This window comes from Balaenoptera ricei, chromosome 10, assembly GCF_028023285.1.
Source record: "Balaenoptera ricei isolate mBalRic1 chromosome 10, mBalRic1.hap2, whole genome shotgun sequence".
NCBI lineage: Eukaryota > Metazoa > Chordata > Mammalia > Artiodactyla > Balaenopteridae > Balaenoptera > Balaenoptera ricei.
In genome coordinates this window covers 75,048,795-75,066,741 of record NC_082648.1, presented here as the reverse complement: position 1 = coordinate 75,066,741, position 17,947 = coordinate 75,048,795, and the positions used below count along the sequence as shown (strand labels likewise).

General features: G+C 41.4%; 1 protein-coding gene across 2 annotated transcripts in view; it reads left to right on the top strand.

Annotated features, from left to right (window-relative positions):
* Positions 1-1,814: 1,814 nt before the first annotated feature.
* KITLG (KIT ligand) overlaps positions 1,815-17,947 on the top strand; it is an 86,468-nt gene continuing 70,335 nt past the window's right edge. The window contains exon 1 of one of the 2 annotated variants that reach the window (XM_059936644.1): positions 1,815-2,037. In XM_059936644.1, coding sequence (XP_059792627.1) covers positions 2,023-2,037 — 15 coding nt within the window. In that variant the 5' untranslated portion in view covers positions 1,815-2,022. The remainder of the gene's footprint in view (positions 2,038-17,947) is intronic. The other variant, XM_059936643.1, reaches the window with a different exon arrangement.

Here is a 17,947-nt window from a genome sequence, read left to right as displayed (position 1 = left end):
GAACTCTCTAGAGCGTCTATAAGGAACACAGCCCTGCCAACATTTAGCCCAGGGAGATCCATTTTGGACTTCTCACCTCCAAACTGCAAGATAATAAATGTTGTTGTTTAAAGTGATTAAGTTTTGGTTATTTGTTACAGCAGTGATAGAAAATTGACACAGCGAGCTTCAAATTTTACCTAGTTTCTTGTTTCTTATGGTTATAGGTTTGGCATATTCGTTTGTAAAAGAGGCACACTGAACTAATTAAGGCAAATTTGGAATCTTACTCTCTTATTAAAATACCTAATTCCTAAATTTACACATTATTCTTATTTCATAGATTATTGATGTTAATGTCTAGTAAATATTTTCTTTAAAAAAATTAATAAAATGCTTTTTAGTGTTCTCCAGTTATAAGAACAAATATAAAAGGGTTTTGGAGCCCGCCTACGGCAATGAAGACACAGCTCAGACTTAAAAAAAAGCGGGGGGTGGGGGGGGCGGGGGGCGGGGTTTGGAGAGTTAATATTTGTTTTAAGTATTTTTTAAAAGCTCTATAGGGGACTTCCCTGGTGGCGCAGTGGCTAAGAATCTGCCTGCCAATGCAGGGGACACGGGTTTGATCTCTGGTCCGGGAAGATCTCACATGGCTCGCTGAGTCTGCGCTCTAGAGCCCCCGAGCTACAACTATTGAAGCCCCGAAGGCCTAGAGCCCGTGCTGCGCAACAAGAGAAGCCACCGCAATGTGAAGCCCGAGCACCGCAATCAAGAGTAGCCCCCCGATCGGGCAACTAGAGAAAGCCCACACGCAGCTGCGAAGACCCAACGCAGCCCAAAACAAACAAACAAAAAGCTGTATAGCCAGGGCTCTGGATTCAAATTAAGTTCTGCCATTTCCTAGCTGTGGTTTGGGAAAATTGACCTAAGACTGTTTCATCAACTATAAACTGGGAATAAAAATGACAGGACCTATACAATAGATTTATGGAAAAGATTTGACGAGATAATCTCTGTAAAGTACTTAGCACGGCGCGGCGCCTGGTATGTAATTAAGTGCATCATATAATGGTTTTATCTACTATTACTGTTGTTGCATTATCTTTCCGACTCCAAAACCTTCTCCAGCAAAAAAGTACAGTTTTCAAAACTCTGGCTGGGTTGGTGATCTCCGCGTTTAATAACCTATCGCTTCTCTTTCAATCTTAATTTCTAAAGAAACAGCAGTAAACCATTCTGGAAACAGCATCTCCCTTAGCAGTATTCAATCCTGAGTCAACAGTTATTTCAATGATTAAATATTCATTCACTAAAGTAACTGTTTAAAAAAAACAAAGGTAAGACAATGGCCTCACTATATAGATCCTAATTAAGCTTTAAAAACATTTCCATAAAGCAGGAAGGGGCGAATTGTTTGCTAGGCCCCCAGTGACCTCTCCCGCACCGTCTCTACAGAAAAGAGGGAGCTCCGGGCCCTCGCCAGCGCGCGAGGTACTCCTTCCGTCCCCCGGCGGTGCCAGGTGAGCCCCGGCGGAGCTGAGAGGCCGAGCAGGGACTCTCCACTACCCGCGTGCAGCGCGAGCGGCGGCTGCATGGTGTCCAGCTTCACCCTCGGCGCCCCCGCGCCCTGGTGGCCTCCCGGCCGTGCGCACACGGGCCCCCCGGCGAGGGGACGCGCTTGGCTTGATTTGTCCAACTCTGGTGTATTCGCGGGGCTCCGGCCGCCCTCCCGGGTCTCCCTCCCGTGCCCCAGCCCAGTCTCGCTTCCCCGGAGCTCCGGAAGGGAAGGAGGCGTGTCCGGAGTAGGCGGGAGGGAGCTGTATAAAAGTGCTGGCGGTTGCCTAGCTCGGGCTTCACTCGCCGCCTCTCGCAGGGACCGGGAACGCTGCGCGAAGCACGGGCAGTGGAGAGGGCGTTGCGCTCGGGCTACCCAATGCATGGACTATCTGCAGCCGCTGCTCATGCAATATGCTGGAGCTCCAGAACAGCTAAACGGAGTTGCCACACCGCTGCCTGGGCTGGATCACAGCGCTGCCTTTCCTTATGAAGAAGACACAAGTGAGTAGGGCGCGCCCGGGAGCTCGCCGGCTCTCCAAGAAAATCGCGCCTGGAGGCCGGCGCGTCCCGGCCCCAAGTGCCGGGGCGTTCGGGGCTGTGCCTGCCGGAAGAGCCTGGAGGGCGCTGGGGAGGCGGGCGTGGCGTGCGAGCCCCAGCCGCCCGGCCCGGGTGAGCCTGGGAGAGGAGGAGTGGGAGTGATGAGAGGGAGCCCGTGTCAAGTTTGGAGCTGCAGCCCTTAAGTTGGGAGCTGTCAGTCGGGACCCGCAATTCCTGTAAGATGGAAGGATCTGTTCTTTGGCCGGAGAGTTTAAGGGATTACTGAAAGGCATGTCTTTGCACCGGAGGCATTTTCCCGTGGATTTCGGGGACATTACACAACAGCTCCCCACGCGCCACGCTCGCTCGCGCACCCAGATTTTTGTGCAGCCCCTGGGTGGGTACCTGGCTCGTGCGGACGCGGGTGCAGCCGCTGGAACTTAGCCAACCCAGAGTTCCTTCGTGGCCGCGTTCGGCTGGGCGGAGAACCTGCCCGGCCAGCCCCGGGAAACTTGACTCCCGCGGCGTCTGCTAGGTTTGCGGCTCTAGGCAAGAGAGCTCTAGAGGGGGTAATACCTCCACATTGCACCCACTTTCTTCCATTACAGAAGAGAAAAAGTTGTGTGTGTGTGTTTTAATGGGCACCTCTGATGGTAGTTATTGAGGTAATTCCCAGTGCTGCAAAATTGTGCATTATACAGAAGCACAGTGGTACAGCACCGTCCAGGGGTACAATTAGTTTTGTTTTTGTTGTTTTTTCTTGCAGCATATATCTGGATTGTCGTTTAGAAAGGGCCGCCACTGTACTCCCATGCACAGTTCTTTTTGCCACTGCAGGTCTTACCTCTACTTACTTCTCCCCTTAGGAATTTTTCTGTTATCTGCTGCGGGTTGGGTAAGGCTGCCCTTTCACCCCCCAGAGGTGCTGTCGGAGATTGCAATTCCTGAAGTGTGTCGAAGGGGTGGAAGTGGTGGGGAAAAGGTTTGTACAGATCTTCAGTTTAGAACGTGCTGAAAATGCTTTATTTCATGACATACTTAGTGTCATATTTTAAATAGGTGTCTAGACCTGGGAAGGGTACACATTCAGAGGGGAGTAGGAAGACTCGAGCCTATTGCACCCGTGTGGAAAAGGGCAGGAGGGAGGGACATGGCCTAGCAGAAAGGTTTGTGTAGTCTAGGGCAGCTGCCCAAGACCGAGGAGAGGAGCGGAGCGCAGGTTCCTCTCCTGCAAGCAGGTTAGTTTATAGGCAAAGCACCTGGGATCACCACAGTGGGCTGCTGAAATGCAAATGTTAAAGACTGGCAACAGAAGAGAAGTTTTAATGTAATTACTTGATTCGTACATGCTTTCTGCTTTGTGGAATAATAAGCACGGGCGGACGGGGAACCAATTCTTTGTTATAGTAGCATCTGCTCACGTGAATGGTAGTGGTGAGATGTGGGTGGAGAAACCTCTACCTTCTAGTTCAGGAAAAGAGCCTAAACCTTCCTATTTAAACAAGATCACTGGAGACAGATCAGGTTAATGACCAACAATCCAAAGGGGGGCGATGTACTATCAAGTCACTTTGAGAGTCAGTAGGATTGATGATCCTTGCACCCTTGCTTTGCAAAACAAATGTGAGCTCTGTAATCTCCTTTCTCACTTTGATTAAATGGCTGTGTAAATTGGATTACATGGGATAATTCCATTGAAAACTAGAAAGAGGTCAAACTAGCCTGAAACTCCTTGGTGTTAGTGACTCAGTACTACTGACCAGAGACACTGCAGACAGCTAAGTATTTTAGAAATGTGACCTACTCAGGCCAAGTAAAAGTGCAAGCCCTTTGGGAGAACTTGCTGCTGTTAAAGGACTGAAGGCAAAGGAGGGCAGTGCCCTTGGTGAATGAAGGCATTCATTGCTTGGGATCTACTGACCTTCAAGGTTTCCTTTAAAGATACTTCTAGCAATTCCACATTCTTGCCATTGAAAAAGGGGACCCTGGAAATAGCATGAAATCAATGAAATAATCAGTGGAAATGGGGGGGGTGCTTAGATCCTCATTCATATTGTTAAATTTTCTAATCCAAAAGTTACAAAGAAATTTCCGGTGCAACTCTGTATGGATGGAGAGTAGTATAAGGAAATCTGACATTAAGATGTAAGATTGTTCTACTGAATCTAATGTTATACTTGCCAGGGAGGAATATCTATTAACATTCAGTAGTTTAAATAATCATTTATAAAGATGGCGTCAATTCCAGAGTTCTGTTATAAAACAAACAGTTGTGTACCCTTCCATTACCCAAGATATAAAATGAGAATTTAACGATAATTTTAAAAATACACTTGAATTGTGCAGCTCTCCAAGAATCACAGGGACATCAGGCATTCTGGACTCTCAGTCAAGCTAAATAAATGTGGAAATTCACCAACGACCACTTGAGGTTTGATAAATGATTCTTTAATTTATTTAGCACGTGTGATGAACTTTTAGCATATGGGAAATAATTACACGGGCAGTAGTCATGAGGAGCAATTTTAACAATAAGTTTAGTCACAAGTCTACAGAAATGAAAGCATTTTGCATTTTTCAGATTTCTGAATGTATTTTATCCATATTGTGTGGTTTTATGTTTTCTGAAGGGAATTGTGTCTCTGGCTTAGAAAGAACATCTATTTCAATGTATAATCATTTCTTTTTCAGTGTAATACTCTGATAAACTGGTATATTAAATAACAATTGAACATCTTAATTTGCAAGACCAATTAGAAAAGTGCTATCAGTTTAAAAGGGCTGGCGCCATGTTTATTGATGTTGTACTTACATTTTAGTTTTGAGATGGTCTGTGAGAGTTTTCACGACTGCTGTCAGTTTTAGAAATATGAAGATAGGAAAAATTCATCTGGCAAACGGTGTAGAAAAGGCCATTTTGGGCACACATTAGTTCTCAGAAGAAGCAAATAGAATGCTTATTAGCTTTTGTTTTTCCAGAGAAAATCTCTCTCTTTTGTCTGTATGAAGTTTGTCATCTGGGTGATGATGCAAGTTTATAGAAAACTTTAACATTTATGAAAAGAGCATTTTTTAATTTTGTCCTTAAAATCACTCCATTTGGAATGTGTGCTTTGAACAATCCTAATTTTTGTAGCTTTTAATTGATAGATTCTGCCAAGACTTTAAAACTCAAGTGCTAAGTCGATTACATGTAACATAAAACAAGGAAAATAACCATATGGAAGTCTGAAGGCCTGAGCCAAACCAATTAAAATCGCCAAATTTTATTTATATCTAACTGCTGATTTGGAGATAGCAAATTATGAATCACATTTATTCTATAATGATAGGGTTATTGAAATCTTTCCATCACCATCAATAACATTAAAAAAAAAATTCTCCCCAAATAGCTAGTCTGAAACTGGAGGTTTCTTGCATGGTCCGGCGAGCCCCACTGCATGTGCCCTTCCCCATCCATGTGTAGGGAACACCTGAGATATAGTGGAGAGATCTTAGGTTCTAGCTTTTCAAGACTTTGATTCTAATTCCTGTTTTACCACTGGGAAGACAAATGACTTTAGGCACATGGTTTAACTTCTTGGGATTTCCATTTTGCAATCTGTACAATGATTATAAAATAGTTATAAAGACCTGTAAGGATTAAATGAGATTTTATATATGTCTGTATCCCAGCACAGTGGCTCACTGTAGTTACAGCCTGAATGTATTATCCCTGAGAAGAGAATTGCCTGCCGACTAACTTAAAAGCCAGAAAAAAAAACTAGCTTTTGCAGGTAAATGATGCTTAACCATCAAAGCACAGAGACCAAATTTTCATAAATCTGGATCTCTGCATTCAGCCTTATAAACTGATACCTGTTTGTACTATCAAATCAGGAATGTGAAAAGAAAGGCTATCTGTGGCAGGAGAGATGATAAATGCTTTAAAGTTTTTCTTAAAAAGCGAAAATAAGAGAGTTAAAATTGAAAATTGGAATAGAAAATGGGAATATAATCACCATCTCCGATTCACTTCTGTATTTCCATACTCTTGCTTTCTAAGTTCCCTTTGTCTGACTCTGAGGGTTTATTTTATTTCATTTTAGACTAAAGAGACTGGGTCAGTTTCCTGTCCTTGGTGTTCTTGAACTTGCTCTTCAGAGTGAGGACAAGCGTTCATGTCTGCAGGGTGTCTTTATGGTCTTTACCAGGCAACATGTGGTGACATTTTAATTTTTTTCATTATGCAAGTTTGGGAGATTTTTTTTTTTTTTCTTTTCTCAGTTACCTTAATGTTCCCTTTCGTAAATTAGGGTAAGGCGTTTGGATATAAATCTGTCAGGAGTGATCTTTTATCTTTGTTTTCTAGTACATGAATCATAAGCAGCTGCAGGAGACTCTCTTTTTTGGTGTTAGTCACCTGTGTAGTCAGAACAATTTATAAAACAAATTGAAGGAACACCAGGATGCTTTTATAATCTGTTTTCAGGGTTATTTTGTTTAGACTTCGTCTCATAAAAACCATTGACTATAGCCTTACTGATTTATAGATGCAGTGAGGTGTTTTTGCCTTTTCGCTTAATTATGGGCATGCTAAAAATTGTTTACAGGGGCTGGGAGTTGGAGAGAATTGTCATTATCCCATCTCTACCTATTTCCTTCTGTCCAGAAAAATGGAGGTGATAGGGGGTGATTTTCTCATAATTAGGCCTCGTGGATCTTTTTCTAAAATTGCAGTGTGTGTCATCTAAAGGAAGACTGTCCGTTACGTAACTCTCTTTGTCTTTTGACTACATTTTACTGTTTTTTCTAGGCTGCCACGTTGACTTGGTTATTAGGGGATGGAGTTCATTTATTAGCGCAGGTACTATGTTGTATGACTTCGGGCAGGCATTTGAATCTCTCTTTCCTCCGCTGTAAAATGAGAGAGTAGGACTAGGTGATTTCTAAGTGCCTTCCAGTTCTAAAATTCTCTATGTCTAAGGTACTAGTAAAATAGATGTTTGAACCAGATGGCATTTTAGCTTCCTTTGGTTCTGAGATTCATGTAGTCATTGCTTTGGTGTGAATAGAAATTTTAACCATTGTTTTATGATAATAAAGCAGACAATGGGGAGAAATGAAGGAGATTTCAACTTAGACTGTTGTACTTTTAGCCTTTTCACCTGCTACTTGGTATTTCTCTATAACAAGAATGGTATTTGCACTTGCTATTTTGGCAATATCCATAGTTGAAGGGGCTCTTTACTTTCTCTCTTCCAATCTTTAAATCCTCTGAGTGAAGAAGAATCATAAGGCAAAGTCAGACAGCCAGAGGAGGTCATCTTACATAACTAATGAATGTCTGCCTCTCCATATTTGCTTATTGTTTCTACCCCTGCGGTCTCCAATAGCTGTGTGCGTGGAGTAGAAATGGAGAGAATTTGATCCTGTAGTGGAAAGAACTTTTGTGGAGGGAATCAGAGGTACGGACCCTGCACTTGGCTCTGGCTCCAGGGCCAGTCACTGGATCTTCGTAGTCTTGGGCAAGTCTTGGGCAAGTCACTGAGCCTCAGTAATATTGTGCCCTAGAGTTAACCCTGAGAAGAAGAGTGAAGGGGAGAGGTCTGCAGCTGGAGACACAGAGGCTGAAAAAGGAGGGAGCAGCCCTTCTGCCTCCGGGAAAGACGGTTTCTGTGGATGGCACGTTGCCGAGTCTCAGTCTCTCCTTGCCCTGACTTTTTGCGGGTCTGAACCCCCTCCTCCAGGCAAGAGACCACGGATTCCGCAGAAAATAGAGCTGTGACAATGATGATAATGCTCTTCTGCTCTAAGCACCAGCAAAATCTAGTGAACTTCCTGCTAAAACCATGTTCAGAATTGAGGCAATGATCCAGACACTTTAAAAAAGCAGCAGTAGCTATCTTTCATTTATCTGGATGAAGGAATTCAGCACTTGACTTTGCAGGTGTAGCTGTTGCCTTGGGGCTTGGAGTGCTGCTGATTAGAATGTAGTCTCTAAGGGGGCAGTTAGGGTGCCTTTTCTGTGTTCCTGGTGCACAGACAGCAGCTCAAAAATCTGACAGTGGCCTTGCAAAGAATGCCTTTGCTCTCTAGGGTGACCATGCAAAAGGGTGCACAAGACGAGAGAGCGAGAGCAAAGCCATCGTCAGTGCTCACTTGAAAAAGTAAGCCCCAGCCTCCTTCACCTTTGCAGAAAGGGCATCCCCACTGTATAATGTACTCTGACTGCATACTGTGCCCCCACTGGAGACCAGGGAGGACAGAGCACAGCCTGAAGGGGGCCGTTGTTTGTCTTGCATACACATACTCTGTTGCCCTTTCAGGAGCAGAAGTTCATCTTTTGTTTAAAAGCCCTGTGGGTGCTTAGCACTTTTGCCTCTTTTTCCCCTTGACTTGAAATCTCTGAAGCCAAGGACCTTTCCATTTAAGTGCCTTTACTAAAGTCCAGGGCTGAATCACATCTCGTAATTGGCCTGTTTTTCTAAATGCCAGTGTTTGAGTGGTAGTAAACCAGGTCGCCTCTAAAAATTACAGCTTAATAGTGGTTGTCTATTGTGAGGAACCCCGTTGTGCCGAGTTTTCCACTGTTTACTTGGGGTCCCTTTCGCAAAGCCTTCCTAGACAGCTGCCTTGTGAAAACACAGATTCCTTGATTTCCAAGAAGAGTGTTGCAAAGAAAGTAGGTTGTGTTTATAAAGGCCTTGCACCCTTCCTGGGATGCGTTGTCCACATGGATGGCTGTTAAAATTTACATTCACTGCAGAACTTTAGATGGGAGGAGGGAGGCAGGGTAGAGGTGCTTCATATAAAATGGTTTCTAATGTGATCTAGAAAACCCAAGGATTGCAAAACAAACCCCGGCAGTCACACATCGTTATTTCTGGTTCTGTGTTAAACCTACAGTTTGACACTTCTGAAATAGTCAACACGTTAGGGATTTCCATTTTTGATGACCGACTAAAACCTCTGTCATTACTTTAGTTTGGATCTCTGGCGATTTTAGAAAGCTGCTATCTTCAGCCGGCCCTACCCAGAGATCTCTGATGTGTTCTGTTAGGTGGAGAACTAACACAGGTCACTCTACTGTTTGTTAGAAAGATAAATTATCACAGTAAAGGAGCTGGGCTGGTGTTTTCTGCTTCCAGGTGGTGCAAAGGGGTTGCTAAAATGCAGGGATAATAAAGTAGTTAGAAAACGTTCATGAAGAATCAAAAGGAGGATATTAGTATAATGTTTTTAGTACTGGATGAAATTAATTCTATGTAGAAAAGCATCCAACGACAAAATAGGGTTTATATAATCCTTCCATTGTTACGCAACAAATTGTAACAGTTTTGTTTTTTCTAATTCTTAACCCCTGCCCAGGAAAATACTTTAAAAGTTTAGGACACGTTTGTTTATAATGTACTATGGCCATAATGGTACTCTACATCTTAACAGTACTAGAAAATAGTGGACCATAAAAAATAGTTCCCCATTTGAAATTTGGATCTTTCTTATTCTTAAACAATTCCATAGACTTTTATCGATTTGACCATTTATTGTTTGCATTTCTGTATAAATGTCACACATAAATGATTCAGCTTGAAGGAATGAAATTTACTACAGTCTGTGTCAAGCATTTGACATTTAAATGTGTATCCATTTTAAATACTTTCATGATTGTTTTGTAAAATCAAATCACCCTGATAATAAGATCGTGCCAAAATGGCACTTAATAGAAAACAGTTCCAAGATGAATTCAAAGAACTTTTCTTCTGGGAGGTAGGTACTGTTTTTTTAAACCCCAATTCACAGAAGAGGAAAAGGTCTTTAACTTGCCAACTCCAGGTGTTTTATGGTCATGATTAACACCCAAAGAGATTTAGCTGGCACTACCACAGAGTTAGTGCGGCCTATTTAGAACCTCAAAGATACATGTTCTGCTTATAGGAACATTAAATCAAAAGCAAACACAATTCAGATATTAAAAACAGTTGCCTGTAATAGTTGGCAACAAAAATTTTGTGATTCCAGTTACCTAGCAGAGTGGCTCATACTAGAGGTTCAGTGAACACAGATGGAATGTTGTTGAATAAATAAATGCCTGATTTCAGGTTGTTAAGTGCCAATAACCTTTTTTAGAAGCCTTTTTCTTTTTTTTTTTTAACAGAAGGCAAATTTTAACTACTATCCTGGCTCTGTTATACACAGATGTGTCTGGTTGATGATTAGAAAGGCTACTTTGTTCCCCATTTACAGTATTAATTTTCAGTGAATGTGCACTATTATTTACTAAGTGAAACTGGTGGGCATGTGAGAATACAGAAAACACTGGACTGAATCAAATGTAGTAGTGGTTCAGCCGCTTACTAGCAGTGTGCCTTTCAGTAAGTGTTTCTCTCTGAACTTCTCCTTCCCAATCTTTAAAATGGTAGTACTGATGTCATGATTACGTGAGATAGGCTGTGTAAGGGCACAGGGACTTGCTTTTAGTAAATAATAAGTTCCTTCTCTGCAAGAAGAGCGAATCATGGAATCTTTCAGCAAATCCACATGCTGTAAGACATAAATTCATTGTTCACAGTTCCTGCCTTTGGCTATAGGGCTTGCATGAATAAATGAATTAAAATAATAGAGCTTAATACCTTAACTGCCTTATTTATACACAATCTACCTTCTTTAACACTCTCAAGCACTCTTAGCAAACTAAACAAAATTTTCCTCCAATTTTACCCCCTTTATCATTCTCCCCTTTCTATGAAAGGCAACAGTTATACAAAATAGGCCAAAAGACAAGCTGCTTAAGAAGAGAAAGGATAGGGGACTTCCCCGGCAGTCCAGTGGCTAAGACTACGCACTTCCAATGCACAGGGCATGGGTTTGATCCCTGGTCCGGGAACTAAGATCCCACATGCCACGGGGCATGGCCAAAAAAAAAAAATAAGAGAAAGAATGAAGTAATAAGACTAGTTAATACGTTAATATCCGTTGATTACTCGCAATAGATGAGGCGCCAGGCCACAAACTGCACAGGAATATCTCATTTGATTCTAGCAAAAAAAAAAAAAAAAAAAAATGTTATGAAGCAGATATTATTATTGATATCATTTTTTTTTTAACAAATAAGGAAACTAAAGTTCAGAGAGATTAAGAACACTTGCCCAAGATTAAAAGGGAAAAAATTTGCAAGTAAGTGGAAGAGCTTGGATTTGGAGCCAAGCCTGTGTAATTCTAAAAACTAGATTCCATTGAACCACGTCAATGGAATGAACCCATATTTAAATATACATATACATACAATCTGTAAGACTCAAGCCTTTTTTTGTTTGTTTAAATTTATTTATTTATTTATTTATGGCTGCGTTGGGTCTTCGTTTCTGTGCGAGGGCTTTCTCCAGTTGCAAGCGGGGGCCACTCTTTTTTTTTTTTTTTAATTAGAGAGAAATTCAAGAATTACAACATTGAATTTTTTTTTTTTAATTTATTTTTTTAGCTGTGTTGGATCTTCGCCTCTGTGTGAGGGCCCCCTCCAGCTGCAGCGAGCGAGGGCCACTCTTCATCGCGGTGTGCGGGCCTCTCATTATCGTGGCCTCTCTTGTTGCAGAGCACAGGCTCCAGACGCGCAGGCTCAGCAGTTGTGGCTCACGGGCCCTGTTGCTCCGTGGCATGTGGGATCTTCCCAGACCAGGGCTCGAACCCGTGTCCCCTGCATTGGCAGGCAGACTCTCAACCACTGCGCCACCAGGGAAGCCCCCTCAAGCCTGTTTTTTAAAAAAATTTGCATGTGAAGATGATGGTTTTTTAATCCTATAAGGGGAAGGCTGACAGCAGGCAAAGCAGGGCTCCCGGGGAGAGTGAGGGGTTGCTTCTGATTGAGCTCCTCAGTACCAGCCAGGGGGGTAAATGGCTGTGCAGAGCAGCAGCACTCCCACAAGTCAGGGAGCCAGGGCGTGGTCCCCAGCCTCTCCCACCTCCGTCTCCTTAGCCATCGAATGCCTGCCTCAGCTGACCTGTTGTGTGGGAGGTCCTTGTAAACTGGAAAAATGCCATTTTAATTTATGGAATTAAGAATTACTGCCGAAACCTTGGTGTCTTTCAAAATAAAATGGTACTTTTCTTGGCAGAGGGGAGGTTTTTAAATATTTGAAAATTGTGTTGCAAAATAACTTCTTGGGGGAGAAAAGATGCTTTGGGGATTACTTTAATCAGTTTGCTCTATTTTCATGCTGTTTCCAAACACAATTTTATTTTATTTTATTTTTTAATTTACTTATTTATTTATTTATTTTTGGGTGTGTTGGGTCTTCGTTTCTGTGCGAGGGCTTTCTCTAGTTGTGGCAAGAGGGGGCCACTCTTCATCGCGGTGCGCGGACCTCTTGTTGCGGAGCACAGGCTCCAGACGCGCAGGCTCAGTAGTTGTGGCTCACGGGCCCATTTGCTCCGCGGCATGTGGGATCTTCCCAGACCAGGGCTCGAACCCGTGTCCCGTGCATTGGCAGGCAGATTCCCAACCACTGCGCCACCAGGGAAGCCCCAAACACAATTTTAAGTGGCGGTGATCATTTTTAGAAAACTACTTAATAATGTCTTTATGCTTATGTCTGTTTGTTAAAGCTACCAGCCATTAAAGTTGTGACCTTTGCTTTGTAATTCCTTGTCAGTCCAACTGCATGAATAGTAAAAATTCATTTTCTGCATTGATGTTACTATTTTTTGAAACAATCGACTGTTGGAGCACCCTTAGCGGCAGCATCGCTATGTAATTTATCAGTTTAGCGGAAATGAAGTTGTTCGCTAAAAGGTCCTGGAATCATTTGAACACAGGTGAAGGAAACAACAGAACAGAGATGTGATGAACCAAATAGACTGCAGTTAGATGACCCACTTTGGTTGGCTAATCCTCAGAGCCTCAGTTTCCCCATCTGCCAAAGATGGAGAGCAGGAGTACATTTCTCAAAGGTGGTTGTGAAGATTAAATGAAATAATCCACAAAAAGCCCTTAGTCCAGTGCCAGGCACCTAGGAAATCCTAATAGCATTAAACAAATGGTAAGCTTATCAACAGTGGTGACTCCTTTCTTAAGAAAGTGACTTTAATTACAAAGTCTCCATTGTCAGAATGAAAGGGAAAGTTCAAGCAATTTATCCAAATACCTCAGGCTTGGAATTCACTTTAGTCCTGAATAATTGTTTTCATTCCCTACTTTAACCAAAAACTGAAAAAGAGCTAAATGTGTATAATTATAATCGCAAGATATTTTACCTAGAGCGAAGTTACTTCTTTCTATACTGTGCCCAAGGTCACAGAGCTAATACGTGGTGGAGCTGGCTTATGAACCAGGCGGTCTGGAACTAGAGCCTACATTCCTAAACTCTGTGCTATACTTGGAATTGGGGGGACAGAACATGAGTCCTTCCCATGAATTGGTGAGTGATCTACTTTTCCCTGTCTGGGAGGAGAAGTCATTTTCTGCATCAACAGAAATATAACCACTTGTCAAGAGGGAAAGGAAAGAGCATGGCTTTTGTGTCAAAAGCACCAAGGTTTTACGTCTGGCTCTAGCTTGCCAAGGGATCTTAAGCAAATTATTTAACTTTGCTTAACCTTCTCTTAAACTGAATTTCCTCTTCTGTAAAATGGAATAATAATACTTTGTAGCTTTTTAACCTGGAAATAGGATGTTGCATACCTGCTTGGTGATTGTCACTCACAGAATTGTACTATTATAGAAAAGTACTTTTCAGACTCAACACGTTTTCCTGCTATACTATTAAGAACTAAGTTGTGTTTGTACAAATGTTTGACTCATTGGCCTCATGCAGACACTCAAAGGAGCATGGACTTTGGAGTTAGAACGAGGCTTAAGTCCTTAGCTCTGTTATTCACCAAGACCCACGTGCATGTTGTTTACTTTCTTTCTCAATGTCCTCGTATGTATAATGGGGTGGTAAGGATAATATTACATGGTTGGAAGAATACAAAGATTAAATGAGATAATATATAGAAATTGGCTGACCCAGCACTGATGTTCAATAAGTAGTATCTCTAATCTTTAGGGACTGGATTCTACCAGCTAACAGATCAGTATGGCTCAGTGTGCTCTGTCTGTTTGCTCCACTTGTGTGACGGCTATAATTTATTTAAACCTGTTGTCACTGAAAAGCAGAGAGAGGTTATGGGTGATTATGGGAAATTGGATTGTGTGACCGTGAACTGAGATTAGTAAGGGTCTGGATCTGGGTCAGCATCCCCCTTTGTGACCAAGAATGCTGATACACGTCTTGGCTACGTCCCCAGTTATTGTGTGTGTTGTTCCATTCAGAGGCCTATGGTCATACTTATTATTCTAAGCCTTGAGTAATGAAAAATTCAAACTTTCTAAACACATGAAAGCTTTGAGTTTATTAATGTCTTCCAAAATGAGCCTCACACTACTTTATATAGTATGTATTAATAGCTTTGGAGATGCATAGATCTGGAGTCGCCTCTTCAAATTGGATGACTTTGAATCATGTAATTCTTCTAACATTCTGATTTTCTCATTTCTAAAATGACATTTATAATAGTGTTTAACTTCTCACGTGGTTTTGAGGATTAAATGAGCCAGTACATGACAAGGGCTATTTCATGCCAGGTACCCAGAAAACCTAGGTAAATGCTAGCTGCTTTCAAGAAAAATTCATTTTTGCATTCAAAGTTGGTTGTGTTTTTTTTTTTTTTTTTGCTGTTGTTGTTTTTGTTTTTGTTTTTCTTTGCATGTGTTGAATTTAGTAAAGGTGTAGGATCAACAGTTTGGGAATGTTTGCATTATGAATTCAGGTTTTATTTTCTTGTGGGTGATGGTATTTAGAGTTTAAGGGCTTGATTGTCCAGGTTAATCTTCAAGTAAGTTTTGTATCCATCAAGACAGACGTTACTTTTATCAGTCCATTACTTCAGGTAAACAAGCATTCCATTCTTATACAGAACATTAAACTGTTATGTTCCTTTTGATGGACTTGTTCAAAGCGCTTGTGAAAGACAGAAAACAGCTCCTGTTTTCTGACATTGTATAATCTGAACGCTCTTTCTAGAGGTTTCTTGACTGAATCTTTGACTATCACTACCTCAAAAATTAAGTTATCAACCCAGACAAGTGTGAAGTAACTTTGGGTTCAGTTTAGAGTAGGATCTAACACAACAATTTGAGCCAAGACTCAAGTGAAACCAAAAAGCAAAACTCTCTTTTAAATGTTGAAAAAGGACAAAGTCTATTCTTTTAAGGCCCAAAGGAGAATGGGACAGAATCATTGGTTTTTATAAGTCACTTAGGAGAGCTGGATTATAAAGGGACTTAGTTTTGCATCTTTCCTTGAAAATGTGTGTCCTGGCACTTGGGCGGGGGCGGGGGGGGCAAGGCAGGAAAGTCAGAACAAGCACTTTCTGACTGTATAGGAGATCCACATCCTAAATTCAACTATGTGGTGTTGATATGGGGTTCATCCCTCCGAGGGCATCCATTTTGTTATCCAACAAAATGGAGAGTGAATTCTGTAATTTTAAAGATTCTCTCTAATGCACACAATCTAGATTATTAATGGAAGTCTGACCATGTGACTACCCTGGTTAAAATCCTCCATTGACTTTACATTGCCTGCAGGATAAAGTCCAAACCCTCAACACACTGTACAAGATTCTCTGTGATTGGCTGTTGCTTATCTCTACTGCTCCCTGAGTGGTAAATTTCATGCTGGCATCACTTTGTTAAGTACAGTGAAATAGTGACATATTGCACACTGCATTTGGTCCTGAAAGCCCTGATAGCCCCTCTTCATCGTCCAGCTGGTCTAGCTGAGATGGTTCCTCCTCTCGGAAGTCCTCCCTGAAGTCTGTTTGCCCTTCTTCCCTGCCCCCACTTTCCTTGTGTTTAGTGATCTTACCCCGTGCTTCTGTAGCATTAAAAAAAAATCATATATTGAAAACAATACAATGAAATTATCTTCTTACTTAGCTGTCTACCTGGCTAAATCGCCTCATGTTGGTATCCCCAGCTAGTGGTACAACACCAAAATCTTAGTAAAGGTTTTTGGAACCAAACTATGAGTTAATGAATCACGTCAGATGTATCTTTGACTGAATCTTTGACTGTAGCATTCTAAGCATGGATCTGAGTACTTACAGTTTTATGCCTGCTGACCTTAATTGACACACGGGTTGGCACCAAGGAGGGTGATTTGGAAGGTAGGAGGAACATTACTATCACGCATTGATGTCATACATAGGAAACGCATATAACTGTGCATGCAGTACCACCTGGCACAAACATTCGTTGTTCAAACATAATTCTGTTTGGAGAGAGAAGTGGGCCATTTGGGGTTGTAGAAGAGGGTAGAGACCATGGATTACAAAAAGAGGAAGGTGGGGCAAGTTGCTGGCCATTTTTAAGGAAATAACACAGTAGGTTGAATAGCAGGCACCAGATGGTGCTTGCTAATTCAAGATTATAGAGGGTGTAAGAGCCAGAAAGGATTTTAGTACATAATACTGCTGCTGATGATGATGAAGAAAATGATGATTCTGATGCTCATTCCATGTGCCAGGTCCTGAGCTAAGTATGTTACATACTTTTATCTCCCCTGATTCTCTCCACCTATGAGGGTGGTTATATCATCCTTCCATTTACAGAAGAGGAATGTGGGCTTAGGAAGGTTGTGCAAGTCGCTCAGCATCTTACAACTAGTTAGTCTTAAACCCAGTCTGTTTGCTTAGTATTAGTATTGCTGACATCTTCTCTTTTTGCCTAGGTAAGATGTTTTTCTTGATACATAATAATGAATAAGACTGTTATAAATAGAGTAAATGAATTCTTCTTTCCAGCTCACCCACTTTCAAGAAGCTTCCTTTCATATTTTCTTTCCACGGTTTGTGTTGGTTAATGGTTAGCCAGTGCAATAGACAAGGAAAGGATGTTGTGTAGTTTTAGATTCTGATGTGTATAATCTCTAGCAAGAAATTGATGAAAGAAATATGAGACAATAGACAATATGAGAAATTTAGATGGTTCATTTTAAATGATATTTGTGGATTTAAGACTGATGTGATTAAGGAATTTAGCAAAAGCGATGTTTCATTACTCAAGATCAAAGACGTATTTAAGTGTGGAGGAAGAAAGTTGGAGAAGGATTTAATAAGAAGTGATGTTTTCAGATTTCATCTGTGATTAGAAGTCACCATCTTAGTGACCCAAGGCAATGATACAACTGCTTTACAATTCAGTGCTCTAAAGTTAACATTTTTTAGATTTGTGTACTTTAAAACATTCACAAAACTATTGGGTTGGCCAAAAAGTTCGTTTGGGTGTTTTCATAACATCTTACAGAAAAACCCAAATGAACTTTTTGGCCAACCCAATATTTTGATGCCAAGTTTTCAAAAATTCTGAAGTTGTTAAAGTTATGCAACCTTACAGCATGGCCTATTTTACCTTTTCTTTTTTTCTGTTTTTTAAATCAGGTAAGCTGCTTGGTTTTGTGTGTAAACTGAAAGGTTATCATTTCTGAAACCCATAAAACTTTTTCAAGTTTTGGATAATAATCACATTACAAGTAGTGAAATCTACCTCCTGTCTCAATTTACAAACAAAATCTCCAAAAAGGACCATAAATGAGAAGAGGAGATGACACACAAAAATTAAACAATGAAGTGGATGTGCAAAATGGCTTGTGCAGATTTGGCACTTGAATCATATAGCAGCTGAAGCATATCTTTTAAATTTCATTTAGCTGGATACACGGCCCTGTCTTCATTTCCTGAGATTCCCATTCTCTCCTATATGGTGAGAGAATCTCTTTGCTTTCCAAGCAGTCTTCCTGTTTACATGTATTCCTCCAGCCACTTTTGATTCCACAGCAAAGCAGCTGCTTTGAAA